The sequence below is a fragment of the Hyperolius riggenbachi genome, chromosome 8, assembly GCF_040937935.1.
Source record: "Hyperolius riggenbachi isolate aHypRig1 chromosome 8, aHypRig1.pri, whole genome shotgun sequence".
In the NCBI taxonomy this organism is placed as follows: Eukaryota; Metazoa; Chordata; class Amphibia; order Anura; family Hyperoliidae; genus Hyperolius; species Hyperolius riggenbachi.
This window is the reverse complement of record NC_090653.1, coordinates 92518836-92537207: the sequence shown is the minus strand read 5'-3', so window position 1 is coordinate 92537207 and position 18372 is coordinate 92518836. Positions and strand designations below refer to the sequence as shown.

Below are 18372 nucleotides of genomic sequence, written 5' to 3'. Positions count from 1 at the left end.
GGTTCTTTGGGAATTCAGCCCCATAATTTGGGCAGTCGGCATGTACTGCGCATGCGTGGCCGGGCCATGCGGACTCCCCGGGAGGGGCCTGTGCTGTAATACTGTGCAGACGCACACACCGCTCCCCGCCACGGAATTGTGCGCGTCTGGACTGCGCCTGTGCATTAAAAGGCACATTATTTACACATACATAAGTGTTAAAGGGAGGTTGTGTTCTACAGTGGAGTAAATATTCAAGTTCTCTGCAAAGTACTATGGATTTAGTTTATTTCATCAGTCTAACAATTGATTAAAAAATAAAATTAGTAAGTACATTAAGCGAAAAATTATCTTGTTATTGTTACAAAACAACTGTAGAGAACACAGTAAATCATTAAACAAACTAGAACATATCCAATAGAGAACACTGTACAACAATCACATTCCGAGTGCAATTCTTATCCCATCAGGGGAGAGAAGCTCTTTACACTAAATCACACAAAGCAGAACGCCATGTTTGCAGGTTAAAAAAAAAAAAAAAGAATTATGTTATACATTAACTCTTTAGGCGGAATCTGTCTTTAAAATGTAAGAAGAAAAAAAAAAAAAAAACACAAAACCTCAAATGTAAGGCTCCTTTGATGGGTTGCTCCTAAAAGACAGAATCATTCCAGGTCTAAGGGGAAGGAGGAGCAATCTGGTGACATCATCACACTGCTCAGTTCCACAATCATACAAGGGGTGGATCTCAGACCTGCCTGGAAGCATATAGCAGCCTTTACTGGAGATAAGACATTTGCAAGTGACCGCCATATTTGAAAAGTGAAATACTTATTGCCTTATTAATTCCACTTGTAAAGTTACAACCTCTGGTGGAATCACAATCTGATTTCCCAACAAATATGCGTTTGGATCAGTTAGGCATGCACATATATATGTACCTAGGGGGAGAGCAAATTTGGTTTCTTCTGTGCTTGCCTATTTTCAGGACAACTACATTGAGCAGTTGGGGAAATCCAACCACACGGATCAGAAATAACAGCAATGATCGTCCTGGGGGTCGCACACGCCTTCACTAACGTCAAAACAGTCCTATTATTCAGGATCAGGCATAACTGAAATGCTCCATAGAAAAATGAATCGCACAAGTATCAGTAAACATACAGCCAACTGGAAGGTTTAAGTTAAGTATAGTTTAAGAATATAACAGAAGCAGAGATGTAGAATACCTAAGACTTATAAGATAGAGTAGTTTAGTAGCCGCACCACCACCGGGAGTTTATTAGATAGGTGTGCGTATAGAGAGTGCTGGAGCAGAAATAGATTAGAATAGAAAATGATTGGCTGGGCAGTCATGTGATCACGTCTTGTCTAGGGTAACTATCAGAGAGGTATGTGCTACCCATATAATTCATGCAAGTACATTAGGGATAACTGTATAGTACCCACATCATGGCTGAGGTACTATAGAGCTAAATACAGTAAATTCAAATGGTTGTTATAGACACCTCTGCAATGTATGCCCAGACAGCTTGACACAGCATTAGTCTTCATGCTTCTGCATCTATTGACTCCTATGGAGCAGTACCCACTGAGACAGCAAAGTCAACTGAGATGCTGTGGAGTTCAGTAGACTGTACACTGATTGCAGTGAGAGAGGCATCTATAGCAAACGCTCCTCATACTTGAATTAGGCCTGAAAAGTGCTAATCTAATGGGTACTTTATAGACTTCAATGGAAAAGTCACAATAGATTCCTTTGAGATTACTTTAGAGTTTGTCAAGAGGGCCAAGCTGAGGCATGGAAGTTAAGCTGCATCAAGCCCTTTAAGTCTGCACATCAAATGCAGTATGAGTGGTAGCAATCAAAGTCGCTCCTCTCAGCGGTTTTCACCCAGGTAATATATACCTCAACATAGAGACAGGTTTGCTTTAAATAGTTTTAGCCTCAGTAATTCTGGGGCTAAACGGAAATTTGGCATTTCATATAAACAGTGTCTTATAAACTATTTTAAAGGGTATTTTCATAAAAACTACCACATCACAATTATCCTGCCCCTACACAGTGCATTCCATATTTAATCTTTTCTCTTACTGAAACAACATCACTCCCCATTATTAGAAAAGATAACTGCAGTCTCAGATTCACCTGCAGATGGTGCTGTGGCTACAATAAATTAGGGCATATACTTTTGTGAAGTACCGTAGTAGCAGTTGAGTTACCACACAGGTAGGCCACAATCATCTGGAGTTTTATTTTTTGTTATGGAAAATGCCTTGGCACCGCTGTGTGTTTCAAACCATATTTTAGTCCTAAACCTTTAAAAAAAACGTGCTTCTCAATGGAGAAAAAAAGCTCTGCTGATGCGCTTCACTATACAGAATGTTGTACAATATATTTTCAGGTCTGTCACTCGGACGGCCATCTTAGATTTAGCTGCACTCTCCAACCACAAGAATGCAGTAGAACTCATTCAGGAAATTTTTTTAAGCAACTTATTATTTTACACCTCTGCACATAAGAATCTTTATCATGCAGAACTATATACATAAGAGATAAATCTGAGGCATTATTACCTTGAGACCAAAGTGACCGTGCTGTGAAGTCTGCCACTTCTGAGGCAATTCAAAATGGCGGCACAGTTACCCATGCCACTATTCGGAGAACAGGTACATACAGCGAAAGGAGGGGCTAACCATACTCAATACTGATAAGCTTTAATAACAAATCAACTGCAACGGAAGCAATAATCAAATCAACTTTGTGTAGGACGAACTTGAACAGTGCATTTTGGTGAACGCTTGCAGACTGCAAATGGCTTCCACTGAACGAAAGCAAGCTTGGTAGCACCAGTGAGGGGAAAATGTGCTGCTTAACAGGTTTATAGAGGAAGAAAAGGCTAAAAACATAAACCTGTCAAAAGGATATTATCCAAAAGTATTTAAAAAGTAAAGAAAGCGTGGGGGGAAAAAAAAGTGGTATTAAACAGAAAAAACAAACCACAATCATGTGACCATGCTTAGTCTCTCTTCATGTATCTGGACATAGGGGCTGACAGACGCCCCACCAGGTTTCCTCTTATATGTTATAAGGCATAGAGCTACAATGTCCCATAAAGGATGTAAGGATGAGGCGATGAAGAAGAGTTTTGGACACCTCACAGTGCCGAGGGGAAAAGGCTTCTGCAACAAGTCTCTTTTCTGCGGGATGCTACACATCTGAATAGGTAGTACTTTACTTTTCGGAGCCTGGTAACAGTTTCATGCATCACAAGAGGGAGGAGTTACTTGTTCACACAGCTGGGCCATGACAGCCCTCCGCAGGCAGCCGACACAATGATATAGATGACGACCTGTAACACAAAATGGACAAAAATGAAATCCTACAGAGCACCAGTACCCATTCTGGAATCAATAAAAGGTTTCATGTAAAGCCCTCTATCTTAGATCTGCAAGGACCGGTGGATGTCAGCTGCAGCAACACCTGCTTACCCAATAATTGTTGCTTATCAGTAGGGCCCTGAAACCACACACACACACACCCACACACACCCACACACAGTTGCCAGGTCGGCTGATGGAGAAAACCGGACAGGGGGTGGAGTTAGGGGCGGAGTCAGAAGCACACTTTTATGTAGAGTGGGGCTAAGCAATGGGCTTTTTTAAAAAAAATTTTTATAGTATTTATATCGCACTGACATCTTCTGCAGCACATTACAGAGTACATAGCCATGTCACTAACTGTCCTCACCAGTAGTACTGGTCCAGTGCACATAAGAGACAGTTTTTTACCAGTAAATGCACATAATAAGAGACAGCTTTTCCCCAGTAAATGCACAAGAGACAGCTTTTCACCAGTAAATGCACATAATAAGACACAGCTTTTCACCAGTAAATGCACATAATAAGAGACAGCTTTTCACCAGTAAATGCACAAAAGAGACAGCTTTTCACCACTAAATGCACATAATGACAAACAGCCAGTGTTCCCAGTATATGTAGCCAGGGATATATGTGCCCAGTATATGTAGCCAGGGGGTATATATGTCCCAGTATATGTAGGCAGGGGTGTAAATGTCTCAGTATACGTAGGCAGGGGTATATATGTCCCAGTATATGTAGCCAGGGGGTATATGTGCCCAGAATAGGTAGCCAGGGGGTATATGTGCCCAGAATAGGTAGCCAGGAGCTATATGTGCCCAGAATAGGTAGCCAGGGGCTATATGTGCCCAGAATAGGTAGCCAGGGGCTATATGTGCCCAGAATAGGTAGCCAGGGGCTATATGTGCCCAGAATAGGTAGCCAGGGGGTATATGTGCCCGGAATAGGTAGCCAGGGGCTATATGTGCCCAGAATAGGTAGCCAGGTGCCCCCCCCCCCCCCCGCAGGAGGAGAACAGTGCAGCAGAGAGAGAGCTGGGAGCAGCGGTGGAGAAGGGGGGCAATCTCCCTCACCTTAGGGTGCTCTCTCTCCCCCGCTGTCTCCTCCAATATGATGTGCAGGCTGGTGGGTGGCTGCGGGCGGAACTTACCTCTGTGTCGCAGGCGCCGGAAGTTCGGGTCCCGCAGCCGCTGAGATTCGACTCAAAAAAGATCCGGATCAAAGATTCGAATCATTCATGAGCCGGACAACACTATTCAGACTGATTAGTGTTGTCCGGCTCATGAATAATTCGGATCTTTGATCCGGATCTTTTTTGAGTCGAATCTCAGCAGCTGCGGGACCCGAACTTCCGGCGCTGGAGCGACACAGAGGTAAGTTCCGCCTGCAGCCACTCGCCAGCCTGCACATCATCCTGGAGGAGACAGCGGGGGAGAGAGAGCACCCTAAGGTGAGGGAAGGGGGGGGGAGATTGCCCCCCTTCTCCACCGCTGCTCCCAGCTCTCTCTCTGCTGCGCTGTTCTCCTCCTGCGCTGCGGGGGGGGGGGGGGGGGGGCTCTAAACCGGACAACTTAATTGTCCGGTTTAGCATGCCTTTTTGCACCGGACACAGCGCACAAAAACCGGACTGTCTGGTGTAAAACCGGACACCTGGCAACCCTACACACACACACACACACACACACACACACACACACACACACACACACACACACACACACACACACACACACACACACACACACACACACACACACACACACACACACACACACACACACACACACACACACAGTTCTGGAGCACTTCTGATAAAACCCCTTGTATTAAAGTAAAACCGAGACGGATTAGAAGAGAAAATCTGGATCCTTACCGATCCTCCTTGATTTTATAGAAACAATTGGCTGAGTCACTTGTCCACAGCAGTGACGCGGTACATGTGGTGGGGGAGGGTCTGACTGCGATTGCCGTGGTAACTGAGCCTGATGACTGACATTCTACCGACCAGCGCACAAAACATTTTTGCAATGCAATTATAAATGCACACAAATACAGTATATACAGTATTATTGTCCAACAGGCAGCATCAGTTCAGTGGGCAGGAAGCAGATATCTTAGCACAGAGGTGCCCACACTTTTTCGGCTTGTTAACTACTTTTAAAAATTAGCAAGTCAAAGTGTTCTACCCATGTACAATTTTAGGAGCACATTTGTATATACAGAATGAAAAATGTAGTGAGGTCGGGATCTACCATGAAGGCCTTCGCGATCTACCGGTAGATCGTGATCTACCTAATGGGCACCCCTGTCTTAGCACTTTCCTTGGTGAGATCAGCTTCCTGGTAGCAGGCCACAAACACACTAATCCAGAATTGGATCTGTCCTGTTATACTACTACTTACTATTGTAACGATGACAATGATGATGGTCAATTTCAGATTCTTCATGCACATAGCCCGGGCCAGGTTTCTGCTTGTGGTTTTAAAGGTGACAGACTGGAAAAATATAATAGACACAGCATTAGAATGAGAAAAATGGCATCATTTTATCCCGAGAACATTCTATCAGTCCTTATATTCATTTAAAGGGAACCTGAAGCGAGAGGGATATGGAGGCTGCCATAATTATTTTGTTTTAAACAATACCAGTTGCCCGACTGTCCTGCTGATCCTCTGCCTCTAATACTTTTAGCCATAGCCCCTGAACAAGCATGCAGCAGATCAGATGTCTCTGACAATATTGTCAGATCGGACAACATTAGCTGCATGCTTGTTTCAGGTGTGCAATTCAGACACTACTGCAGCCAAATAGATCAACAGGGCTGCCAGGCAACTGGTATTGTTTAAGAGGAAATAAACTGAGCAGCCTCCATATCCCGCTCACGTCAGGTTCCCTTTGAGGAAAATCTCTGCCCAACAGTATTTTTCAGTGCACTGTTCCAGCCTGGTATTTTTCTAGCTTCTATTCCATCAAAGGGCTACCTTATCAGTTAAAGGGCCCCGTAGTGTATCCAAGTAGCAGTAGGGTATTGTACTGTATTAGCCATCAGTAAAAGCAAGAAGTTTTGTATCAGAATGATACTATTTATTGGCTAACTATCCAAGTATATGAATCTATTACTATATTCTAAAAGACAAGAGTTTACTATAAGTATTGTTCCCATTCTTACTTACCCCTTGTGAAGGGGTTTCCTTTTCCTTATCTAGCCAGCTGACAATGGTGCTGAAATTTGGTCAGCAAAGTTAAAGCTGCAGCTTTGCCCAGCTCTGTCCTCACCTCCTCCCTCCTGATCAATCATATCTGCTCTCCTGTGAGCAGTGACAAGACAAATGCTCTGTGTGTTCAGTGCAGTCTCATGAGTGCACCTGGGAAGAGCTGAGGACTGGATACAGAGTAGACAGCATGACTCATCAGCAGGAAGGTTGTGAGAAGAAAGTTACCAGAGATGCTTGTGAGTGCAGCGCATCAGAGCATGCTGCAGTTTAAGGCTCGGTTCACACTTGCTTTAAAAATCTATCCATGAGATACGTTTTTAAAGCTCTTTGAAAGCGCGGATTCTATGTTAAAAATAGGACCCGCTTCCACTTGTTAAAAACACGGATCCATGTATGATCCGTGTGCTGCAGAACGCAAGACAGAACGTAGAGTCCGGACTGGACGGGAAAACATGCCCAATGAAACCCTATGAGTACGGACTCTCTCTATTCTCACTAGGCTAGTCGCCGCATGCGTGTACGATCCATGTGCCTACGTTCCGTAGAGTCCGGACTGGATGGGAAAACATGCCCAATGAAACCCTATGAGTTTGCCCGTTTTCGTTACATTCACGCCGCCGTGATGTAATACTCGCGTGTCCCGCCGCCCATCGCCGCAGCTTGGTCCCCTCTGAACAGCCTAGTGACAGGGGATTCTCCATTGAGCTACAGCAGACCAAAGGGGATCCTCAGTAACAGGGAGAATTCTCATTAGTTTATGTTGAACCAATGAAAACTTTCTCTGTTGCTAGGCAGAATTGGCCTGTTGCAGCCATGCTTCTGCTGGCTTCAGGGCTGCTGAAGGGACAGAGCGCAGGACGAGCAGCAGCGGTGAGACAGGTGAGCGGCGATGCGTACCGGCCAATGTAGTGACACTGCAAACACGGAATGGTCGGGTATTTGCGCAAGGCGGATGCAGAATGGACGTAACGCATCCGCTTTGCTGATGTGTGTTCCATTTCCGTTCTGCATCCACACCAATGTGAACCGACAGGAGGAAAACGTTTACAATGCTTTAGTAAAAACTTCTCTTTCAGGATATATTAGTGGATTTACATATTTGCATCCACTGCAGGCTTCCTTTAACAACTGGCGCCAGAGGTATTAGGAGAATGCCATATTTATTTCCTGTTAAGTAATCCCAGTTGCCTGGTTATCCTGCTGATTATCTGTCTCTAACTTTTAGCCATAGACCCTGAACAAGCATGCAGCAGATCAGATCATTATTGTCAGACAAGATTAGCTGCATGCTTGTTTCTGGTGTGATTTAGACACTATTGCAGCCAAGTAGATCAGCAGGATAGCCAGACAACTGGTATTGTTTAAAAGGAATTAAAGGATACCCAAACTGACATGTGACATGATGAGATAGACATGTGTATGTACAGTGCCAGGTGCACAAATAACTATTATTATTTTTTATTTATATAGGGCCAACATATTCCGCAGCGCTTTACAAAGCACAATAAGACGACAAGGGGAACATAGATATACTAACAAATTGTAAAACAGAGTTCCAAGCAGCACAAATATTGTTACAAAAACAGTAAACATTAGGAGGAGCACCCTGCCCTTGCGAGCTTACAATCTAGTGGGTAGTGGGGGACACATTAGGTAAGGGGGTGAAAGATGGATGAGGCAGTGACCCTTTGCCTCTGATTACATTGTGTCAAATAAGTAAATAAGGGCTATAGAATGTTATCAGCTTGTCTGAAAAGGTGTGTTTTAAGAGTGCGTTTGAAGATGTCCGTGTTTGGAGCATGACGTACAGGCTGTGGAAGAGAGTTCCAGATAAGAGATGATGCTCGTGTAAAGTCTTGGATGTGAGCATGAGAGGAGGTGATCAGCTTAGAGGCCAGGATAATTTCTTGGGAGGAGCGGAGGTTGCGGGAGGGACAATATCTTGAGATTAGTGATGAGATGTATGGAGGGCACAACTCATGGAGGGCTTTGTATGTTAGAGTCAGGAGTTTGAACTGGATCCTCTGGGTAATGGGTAACCAGTGGAGAGAACGGCATAGTGGGGCTGCATCGGAAGATGCTGTGTTCCTTTTTTTTTTCTTGCAGTGTGACCCTCACTGATAAGAAATTCCCCTTTTTACCTCTTTCTTGTTCTCAGAAGCCATTTTCTTCTAGGAAAGTGTAATATAGTTGGAATTTCTTATCAGTGAGGGTCACACTGTAGTCACTTCCTGTCTGAGTCAGGACTGACTTAGCCACTTGCATACCTGAAATTTAACTCTTTCAGGCAGAGAAAGAAAAAAAGGAACACAGCATAGTTGTGTGTGCTAGGCACTGTACATACACGTCTATTTCACCATGTCACGTCAGTTCGGGTATCCTCTAAATATGGCAGCCTCCCTATTCCTCCCACTTCAGTTGTCTTTTAAAGCAAATGCATGATTGCTGCATGTTTCATTTGAAAATGATGATTTTAAAGAATGAGTTTGCCTAAGCAATTATACCTTCATCTTCACCTCCTAACTGTAGGGAGCAGATCAGTAGACCTATATACAGTGACCAACGGTTACCCCACTCTATCCCTCGGCATCACTTCTACACAGTGAAATCAGATATCACAGTCTATTGTCAAAACACTCAGGCATACCATGAGAAAAGGATACTGTGCGAAGTCTTCCATACACAGCACTAGTATGGTTAGGGAGCCCAGCAGGAAACCTCATAGTGAAATTCCATTAAAGTGATTGGGTGGACAGCACCCTCTCCAACTCTTAAAGGACAACTGTAACGAGAGGGATATGGAGGCTGCCATATTTATTTATTTTTAATACCAGTTGCCTGGCAATCCTGCTGATCCTCTGCCTCAAACTCAGCCGTAGCCCCTAAACAAGCATGCAGCAGTTCAGGTGTTTCTGACATTATTGTCCGATCTGACAAGAGTAACTGCATGCTTGTTTCTGGTGCGATTAAGACACCACTGCAGCCAAATAGATCAGCAGGGCTGCCAGGCAACTGGTATTGTTTAAAATGAAATAACTAGGTCTGCCTCCATATTCTTCTCAATACAGCTATCCTTTAGTAGTAATAATAATAAACTCACACTATTTGGCCAATTCAAGTTGCAGAGAATGCTGTGATTGGATAATTGCTCCCTAGGACATTTCTCCCTGACTCACCTCAAACATTCACTATGGCTGAGAGGTCACATGCTCTGCTACTTTGTCTACCCCACAGTATTTACAAGAAACCAGGAATGCAGTTTTAATGCACTACTGATCAGAGGGAAATCTGAAGCCATTTCAATATATTATACAAGTACATTTGTCCTTTAATCCTGCAGACCATGGACAGATTCATTCCTTTTCACCGGTTTGGCCAACATGTGCATCTAGTACTGCTGCCTCGAAAACAAATACAGTCTCAAAGTGACATTGAACAATTAATGGCCCATACTCACGAGGGACTTTTGTCGCCTCAACACGCGGCGCGCGCGTTGCGGCGACAGGTCGCCCGTGAGTATGGGCCGCTGCACGCGCGCGCACCCCGAACTGTCGCCCGCCGCTTATGTCGCCATGCGATTGAAAGTTTCAATCGCATGGCGACAGTCGCCGCCGCACCTCCCCCGCAACTGTCGCTAGTCCGCGTGAGTACGCGGACTAGCGACAGCAACCTCCATTGTATCATATGGAGCTTCCGGCGGGGGGAGGAGGAACGTCGGCGACAGCTTCCGCCTCGCCGCTGGTCCCTCTTCCGCGTGTGTACGCGGAGGGACCTGGCGAGAAGCTGTCGCCGGCCTGTCGCCCACACGCTCACGTGTGCTGGCGACAGGCAACTTCTGCAGCCCGTGAGTACGGGCCATTAAGGACAACCGAGGTGACATGTGACATGATGGGATAGATGTGTATGTACAGTGCCAAGCAAACAAATAACTATGCGGTGTTCCTTTTTTTCTTTCTCTGCCTGAAAGAGTTAAAGATCAGGTATGGAAGTGACAGTTTATGCCCGGGTCGGGCTGGGTCAGACTATAGCATAACCCTCACTGATAAGTAATTACAGCCATAAAACAATGAAGAGGTCATTGAGCGGAGACAATGAAATAGTAAAAAAAAAAAAAAAAAAATGCTAGTTTTATATATAAAATACAACTGAGGGATATCTAAAAAAAGTCATTTTTAGGAGAAGGAGGATAGGTACAATTGTTTTTCTCAACAGTTTCAACACCTCGGATGCCCTTTAACCACTTTGCATCCAGACCTTGTTTCCCACTTATGGACCAGAGCAGTTTTGACAGTTTAGCTATGTCCTTATTTAATCAGAAATAACTTTATCACTACTTATAACACAGAAAGGAAACATATTGTTTTTTTCAAGACAAACTAGGCTTTCATTGTATGCCATTTTTTCCCTCCAACAATTTTGTTTTCTATGAATTTTAATGGGAAAAAAAGGAAAAAAAAAATAGAAAACACATTATTTCTCAGTTTTAATAATTCCAATTTAAAATTAAAAAGTGCTACTGCAGATTAAAAAAAAAAAAAAATCAACAAAGTTTGTTTGGCTCTTCTTACCGCTTATCACAAAACTTAGATTGTGTTCCTGTCAAAATTTATGGTGAAGATATTAGATTCTGAAATAATGCTAAAATGTGTATTTTTCACTATGAACTGAGAAAATAAAAGTATTTTTAATGGTAACAATCAATCTTATTAGCTCAGGAAACATATATTCCCATTCACCCCTTAGTGCTGCATCAGATAGTGCCAGAAATGTGCACAGGAGCAAGCCCAATCCTGCACAGCACTGCTTCTGCTACAAGACGTATATCTACTGACTCATAGCTTAGATGAAGTCACAGAGGACGTAGATATACTGTAGTGGTGGAGAAAGTGGTTAAGGAGTGGGTTTATTCCTGCAGTCTTACAAATGGATAAAAAGTACAAGATACATTAGCCAGCGCTACAGCAAATGCGTTTTCGTACAGTCGCAATACGCACACAAATTGTGTGAACCCAGCCTATTTTTTTGTTGGGGAGTGGTTAAAGGGGCTGTAAGCCACAGCTACTCAGTACACGCTGAACATGTAATGAACACATTTGTCTATCACCTATAGATGTATAATGGGATTCACTAAATATTACTAGCTTTAGCTAGGGCATTTTACACAGAAGTATTTTATGCTGACCAGAAGGTAGAGCTGTCTGACAGACTTACAGACCTGAGGTCACTGACTGAAAGGGAACTTGAATTGAGAGGACCATAGAGGCTGCCATATATTTCATTTTAAACTTGCCTGGCTGCTTTGTTGACATATTTGGCTGCAGTAATGTCTGAATCACACACCTGAAAGAAGCATCAGGCTAATTCAGTCAGAAATATCTGATCTGCATGTATGTTCAGGGGTCTATAGTTAAAAGTATTAGAGGCAGAGGATCAGCAAGACGGCCAGGCAATGTGCATTGCTTAAAAGGAAAAACATGGCAGCCTCTGTACATCTCTTACTTCAGGTTCCTTTTTATGATCTGCTATGACATCAGATTAGAGACAATGCTGTCTAAGAGAGGAATTCTGTCTTATTTAACCTTTTTCTTTAGAGGTTTTTTTGGGAAGAGGCATTCGATTCTTCATGTAGATCTGATGTGTAGTTAAAGTGATCCCGAGCAGAAGCTGAGATATAACATAAGATAGTAATCTGAGGAGATCCTCATTATCCTATTGAGGCTTCCCTTGGTGGTCCGATGTCCTCCGTTGCTAAGCACAGCCCCCTCCCACATCAGTGCAGCGCAGCTCCTCGTGGCTCCAGCTTACGGCACATGCTCGGGCGGGCTCACGCTAATACACCGCAGGAAGAGGAGCTGCGTGGCCCCGATGTGATTCGCAACAATGCCTTGTTGCTAATCTTCCGGGGGCCGTGCTCAGCGGCAGGGGACATCAGAATAGGGAAGCCTCAGTAGGATCCGGAGGCTTCCCTCTCTTTAGGTATCATTTTGTACCTGAGCTCCTACAGCTATTTGAAACCAGGAGAAAGTGCAGGAAAATAAAGGTGAAATAGTCCAGGGCACTGCTGCAGATTGCCATTAAAATACTCTGTACACCTTGGCTAGCAGTGAACTGGTACAGTAGGGAGTGGAGTGTTTCCTTTCATCACTGGGGGAGTTGCCATGGCCCTGCAAGGATCCCCTCCAGTGCTCAATCAGAAAGCATTTTTCCCCAACGTACCGGGGTTTTGGCCAATAAAGATATATTTCTGGCCAGATAAAATGGCTGACATCGGCCACTTCAACCAACCACAGTATGTTTGTGGACCTTAAAGGATACCCGAGGTGAAAATAAACTAATGAAACAAACAGCTGTATCTATCCTCCTCCTCCTCTTAAAAATGACTTAAAGAGGAACTGTAACGACAAAACGGCCCCTGGGGGGTACTCACCTTGGGTGGGGGAAGCCTCAGGATCCTAATGAGGCTTCCCACGCCGTCCTGTGTCCCTCGGGGGTCCCGCTGTAGCCCTCCGTACAGCGGTGACGCAATATTTACCTTCCTGGCTCCTGCGCAGGCGCTCTGATGCCTCTCGGCGCCGAAGTAGGCGGAAATACCCGATCGCCGTCGGGTCTGCTCTACTGCGCAGGCGCAAGTTTCCGGCGCCTGCGCAGTAGAGCGGACCCGACGGAGATCGGGTATTTCCGTCTATTTCCGTGCCGAAAGTCGCCACAGCGCCCCCGCTGGAGCCAGCAAAGGTAAATATTGAACTGACAGTCGGCACAGTCGCCGGCTGTTCGGAGGGCTGTGGGACAGAGGACGGCGTGGGAAGCCTCATTAGGATCCGGAGGCTTCCCCCACCCGAGGTGAGTACCCCCCAGGGGAGGTTTTTGTTGTTACAGAGTCTCTTTAAGATATTCCACAGTTTCATTTTATATTTAACTAAGTTTTAATTTTTTACTGTTTTATTGTTTTTGCTCAATGACACATTCATTGAAGTATGCCAGAGCTAAAATCTATGAACTATTTACTCTTTTATCTCTTTCCTGCTCTCAGAAGCCATTTTTAGCTAGGAAAGTGTTTTATAGTTGTAATTTCTTATCAGTGAGGGTCACACTGTAGTTTGACCAGTCCTTTCTCAGACAGGAACTGCCACTTACATACCTGATGTTTAACTCTTTTAGGCAGAGAAAAAAAAAAAAAAAAAAAGGAACACAGCATAGTTATTTGTGTGCTAGGCACTGTACATACACATGTCTAGCTCATCATGTCACCTCGGGTATCCTTTAAAGGTGGCCACACACACCATACAATTTTTTTTAAATTTATTTTCTATTGAAGAAATACAATCAATTTTTCTGATTGATTGTAATATAAAAAAAAAAATCTGACCAAAGTATCACACGTGTTTAATTTTTATCCAATTATGAAAAAAAAAATATGGTTAAAAATTGGTTGCGTCTATATATTAAGAGCCTGACAATCTACCCTAACCCATTCAATTCTCATAAAAATTCATCCAAAAAAAATCCACCACTCCCAATAGTAAAAAAAAAAAAAAAGGGGGGGGAAGTTCAATCAGTTTTATGAAACTAATGAAAAAAAATGGTTTCTGTACAACCAAAAGTTTATATTGAATTGCCATGAAATTGGATCATTTTATTGTATCATGTTTTGCCACCTTTAGCAAAAAAAGATGTTATTTAGCATTTCATTAGGGACTGTATGAGTCTGTTTAGGTCACTATAAGATACTAGTTATACATCATCATCATTTACATGTTCTTTTACTTACAGAGTCAACAAGGCTCTCCGTTTTATCTATTAATAACTCTAACCGCTCTCCTCTTTGTGCCACGAGATCTGTAAGCAAGAGACAAAGAAATGCGTTATATACAAAAGAAAGGTTTCAGTCCTACAAGGACACAAAAGAACGCTAAAGCTGGCCATACACTTCTAGATTTCCACCCAATGTTCCATAACAATCGATTCCTTTCTGAAAATGAGCGATTCAGAAGGAATGGATTCTTACCATACTCAGCACACCAATTTCCAATAGATTCCAGCAGGGAATATATTGAAAATTGAAGGAACTGCAGAGTTGCACGGTTTGCACTCCTTATCCCGACAGAGGCTGCCAATGCAAAAGCAGCTCTAAACGAGGAATGTTGTTTGAAGCTGCTAAAAGGTTAAACTCCCTACACACGCTTGATTAAAGTACAAGGTTGCTGGCCACCCCTTCAATGATCTGGCCACTATGGTTGCTGCACGTATTTTTCTCGACATTCCTGCAGCAGGGAGCCAGTCACTCATCAATGTCCCCCTTCTCTCCACAGAACAGCTTGCTCGGCCTCTGTACAGCTCTTGTTCATAAATGGCCACCCAAAACTATCCCCAGCTTAATTTTGAGTGAGGATTTTTACTTTGCATGTGGTTTGCTTGGACTTTCCTTCAACCTCAGATATCATAACAGCGCACTGCTTTTACACATACAATCAAAGAGGTAAAAGTACTAAGGCTACAAAGCAATATTAATATTTGATGACAGTACATACCGATATTTCTGACCATAATGCCTTTCAGTTCATCCACCTGTGCTTGTGTCTCAACAACACGGTCTACACTCTTTGTTTCAGAGTGATGTTTCTAAGAAGAAAAAGAGGAACAGATAAGTATGGGCTCTGGAACAGCTACAAATCACAAATGGACTGGACAGAGATGTAACTTTTAATAAATCGATAGAACATTTAATTAAACAAGGATTGTGCAAGTGATCAAACGTAGGCCTATACAAACTGATGAGCCTAGGTGGATGCATGTACTATAGATACCACTAGTAGGGACTGTTTGACAACATTGTTTTAGACTGTATCGATCCACTCTTACTAGTCACACTTCTCTCATTCACAGTAAAGTGCTCACTAACAACCCACCCAAAACTCCAACATGTTTCACCCTCTCAATGAGGGCTTCATCAGGGGTACAGAGTAGAGTGCCAAAGTGCAAGACAATCACATAAAATAGTTACATAGTTCTTTAGGTTTAAAAAAAGACATATCCATCGAAAATATAAAGCTATGATTAGCTGAGGAGCAGCTGCAAGTACAAGAATAAAAGTGTGCGGAACACCGGCAGACAGGTACCAGAAGAACGAGTCAGAAAAGGGGAGTGGGTAGAGTACTGCTTTAGCGTGCATCACTGGATTATTTCACTACTGTTTTCCAACTTACCCGTCTGAAATCCGACAACTTATTCCTTTAGAAGTTGTGATGCACTATTTTTTTTTCTTTAGAAATGTTAATTGTATCTGTATGGACCTTGGCTTTAACCTGGGGAGATGGTGCTTTGCATGGGAGGAGGGGGTGGGTGAAGGTTAGATTCATAAAGCAATCAAATACTGATTGAGGAGGGCCTTCACTGATAATAAATATTCATTAGAATGAATGTCTATGAAACATATTGTATAGTACAGCTGAATGCTTTTGGGCAGCCGACTGTAAATTTCAGCCACAGAAAATCATATTTAGATGCATTCATTTTAGATACGCTTGTCTTATGTCGTCTAATGAAACACGGCTTACGGGTGAAACACGTCACGTGGGCTGTCATGTGACCAGCGTCTACATTGCCTCCGCTCACTCCCCGGCTTGCAGACCGAAGCGCTGCACCTGAAGGCGCCACACAAGGGGCTCGCAAGGAACCCAGGTCCTGGAAGCTGCAGCAGCACTGGCAGTACCCGCCCCAGGAGGATCACGCTATACACAAAAGGACACGTGAGCCGGTCAGCAATGCACACGCCGGGTATGCTAGTGGTAAACATTGCCATGCATGTAAAGAGGAGCGTTTTAGAGGCATAGTTATCACATCACCCATACTTATGGCAAGCTTTGATAACGACATGGAGATATATTGTTACCATCACCTGGCACATTCTTGCGAGGACCTACAACTACTATAATTAAAAAGGGGCCCTGAAGAGGAAAATATACTAATTGGACATTAGGAGTGCACTACTTAGTATTAGGCCCTTTGCCTTGTTTGTTAACAGCATAACATGGTTTTAGTGGGAGGGAAAGGAGGGTTTTTGCGTGTATTTATGTATAATAAAATGCTTTTTCTATATGATTAATAGAGGCTCCCTATCAAACTTTTCTCTTTTTTTCTTTTCGGCTTGTCTTATGTACCTTAAGTGGGAGGTAGTGGATACTGGGAAGCCTTCTCTACACTGAAGCAGTGACTCAGTAATCTGCCCCATCAGCTTAAAGGAAGGGTTCACAACGCTAATAAAAACTATTCTAATATTTCATAACCTCTGCTGTGATCTATAAAGCCAATTAACCAGGCTTCCAAACAGATTAATATACAGAATGTCTAGACATAAGATTTATAGATATATTATAAAGAAAGCCAAATCAATACAAGAAAAACACTTATTTAATATTTAAAGGGGGAGTGAAAAGTAGAACGCCTTTGCAAAGCTCAGGGATCAAAGCAGCTTAATGGGTAGAATGGTTTTCCACACAACTGCAGTATACTGGAATGTGACTGGTTGCTATGGGTTACCACATTCTGCACAGATGGTGCACTTGTCATTGTTTTTTTGTAACTGTAATATTTATAGCTGTATGTAGAGCATAGTACGTAACGTAATGTGGTAGATTTTTTTTACACCGACATCATCCTTGTATACTTTTAGAGTCACGTCGGCAGATTTCCCTTACTGACGCGACTCAGGTTAATCCATTTAGTTGTAGGAGGCATCTGTCCCTGCTGATTTATCTGCCGTTACAGGGGTACTCTGTGCTGCGCTGGTAGGATTGTGCCAACTTTCAACCACACAGTCGTGCAGTTACACAGATCCCCATCCGCTGTAAAGAGCAGCAATTTATCTGCTGCGCAGAGTGGACCGTAACCTCCCTCTTTGGTGGGACGCAACTGCCGTGTGGAGAGGGACGCAGCCTCACCGATGACGCTGCCTGGCAAGGACCCCTGTAGCGAATCTGGCAATGAAACAGACACCTATTGTTGTCCGTTTCTATGGAGACTATACTTCGCTATTTGAAGTGTGCAGTGTAGCGGCGGCTCTAATCTGGGCTGACAGACGAGCTGAGAGGCACAGCTGCGGCACATAGCTCTGCCTCTCACAGAAGCGCTGCCTGGATTGCCCCCCCGGGGAGTTTGAGGGGATTTAAATAGTGTACAGCGTCGGGAATGTGGCGGTTTAGTTAAGGCTAACATATTAAACATTTTTGTTAAATAAAAATACTTTTTTGAGTCTCTTTAATGGAATTTAACTGTAACCAAGAATTGAACTTCATCCCAATCAGTAGCTGAAATGAGAAATCGATTCCTATTCTCAAACGGATCATTAAGGGGCTCTGTATGGCGGATTTTGTGTTGAAACCCCTCCCACAGTGTGATGTCAGCGCCTCACAACTCTGAGGTCCTGACATCACACTGTGGGAGCCTTGTTGCACTGTGTGAAATAACAGCCGTTTCCAACTGCCCAAAAAGCAAGCAGAATCTCCTTTCAGTGACATCACCTGCCAGCAGTAAAAATGCCACCATGTGATAAATGTTAGAATGTAAATCAGGGAGAGAAAAGATTTTACAATGAGAAAACACTGACTAAATCATTTATACAAAATTGTTAAAAGACTAGAGTGTAAAGATGAAAGAAAAATCAAAGATGACCACAGTAAGCAGCCTGGTATGTGGTCACATGACACTCACACTCCATTCCCCCTACTCCAGTCACATGTGCCCATGTGAGGAGATAATACAGATTGTGTTCATGAGCTGCTCACATGATGACTGGCGGCTG

At 43.5% G+C, this 18372-nt stretch overlaps 1 protein-coding gene across 1 annotated transcript in view; it reads right to left on the bottom strand.

The window, feature by feature from the left end:
* Nucleotides 1-250: 250 nt before the first annotated feature.
* The window catches only part of VAMP7 (vesicle associated membrane protein 7), a 51713-nt gene continuing 33591 nt past the window's right edge, over nucleotides 251-18372 (bottom strand). The window contains exons 5-8 of the mRNA XM_068250897.1: nucleotides 15104-15194; nucleotides 14344-14411; nucleotides 5763-5855; nucleotides 251-3332 (exon numbers count right to left, since the gene is read on the bottom strand). Coding sequence (XP_068106998.1) covers nucleotides 3264-3332; nucleotides 5763-5855; nucleotides 14344-14411; nucleotides 15104-15194 — 321 coding nt within the window. The 3' untranslated portion in view covers nucleotides 251-3263. The remainder of the gene's footprint in view (nucleotides 3333-5762; nucleotides 5856-14343; nucleotides 14412-15103; nucleotides 15195-18372) is intronic.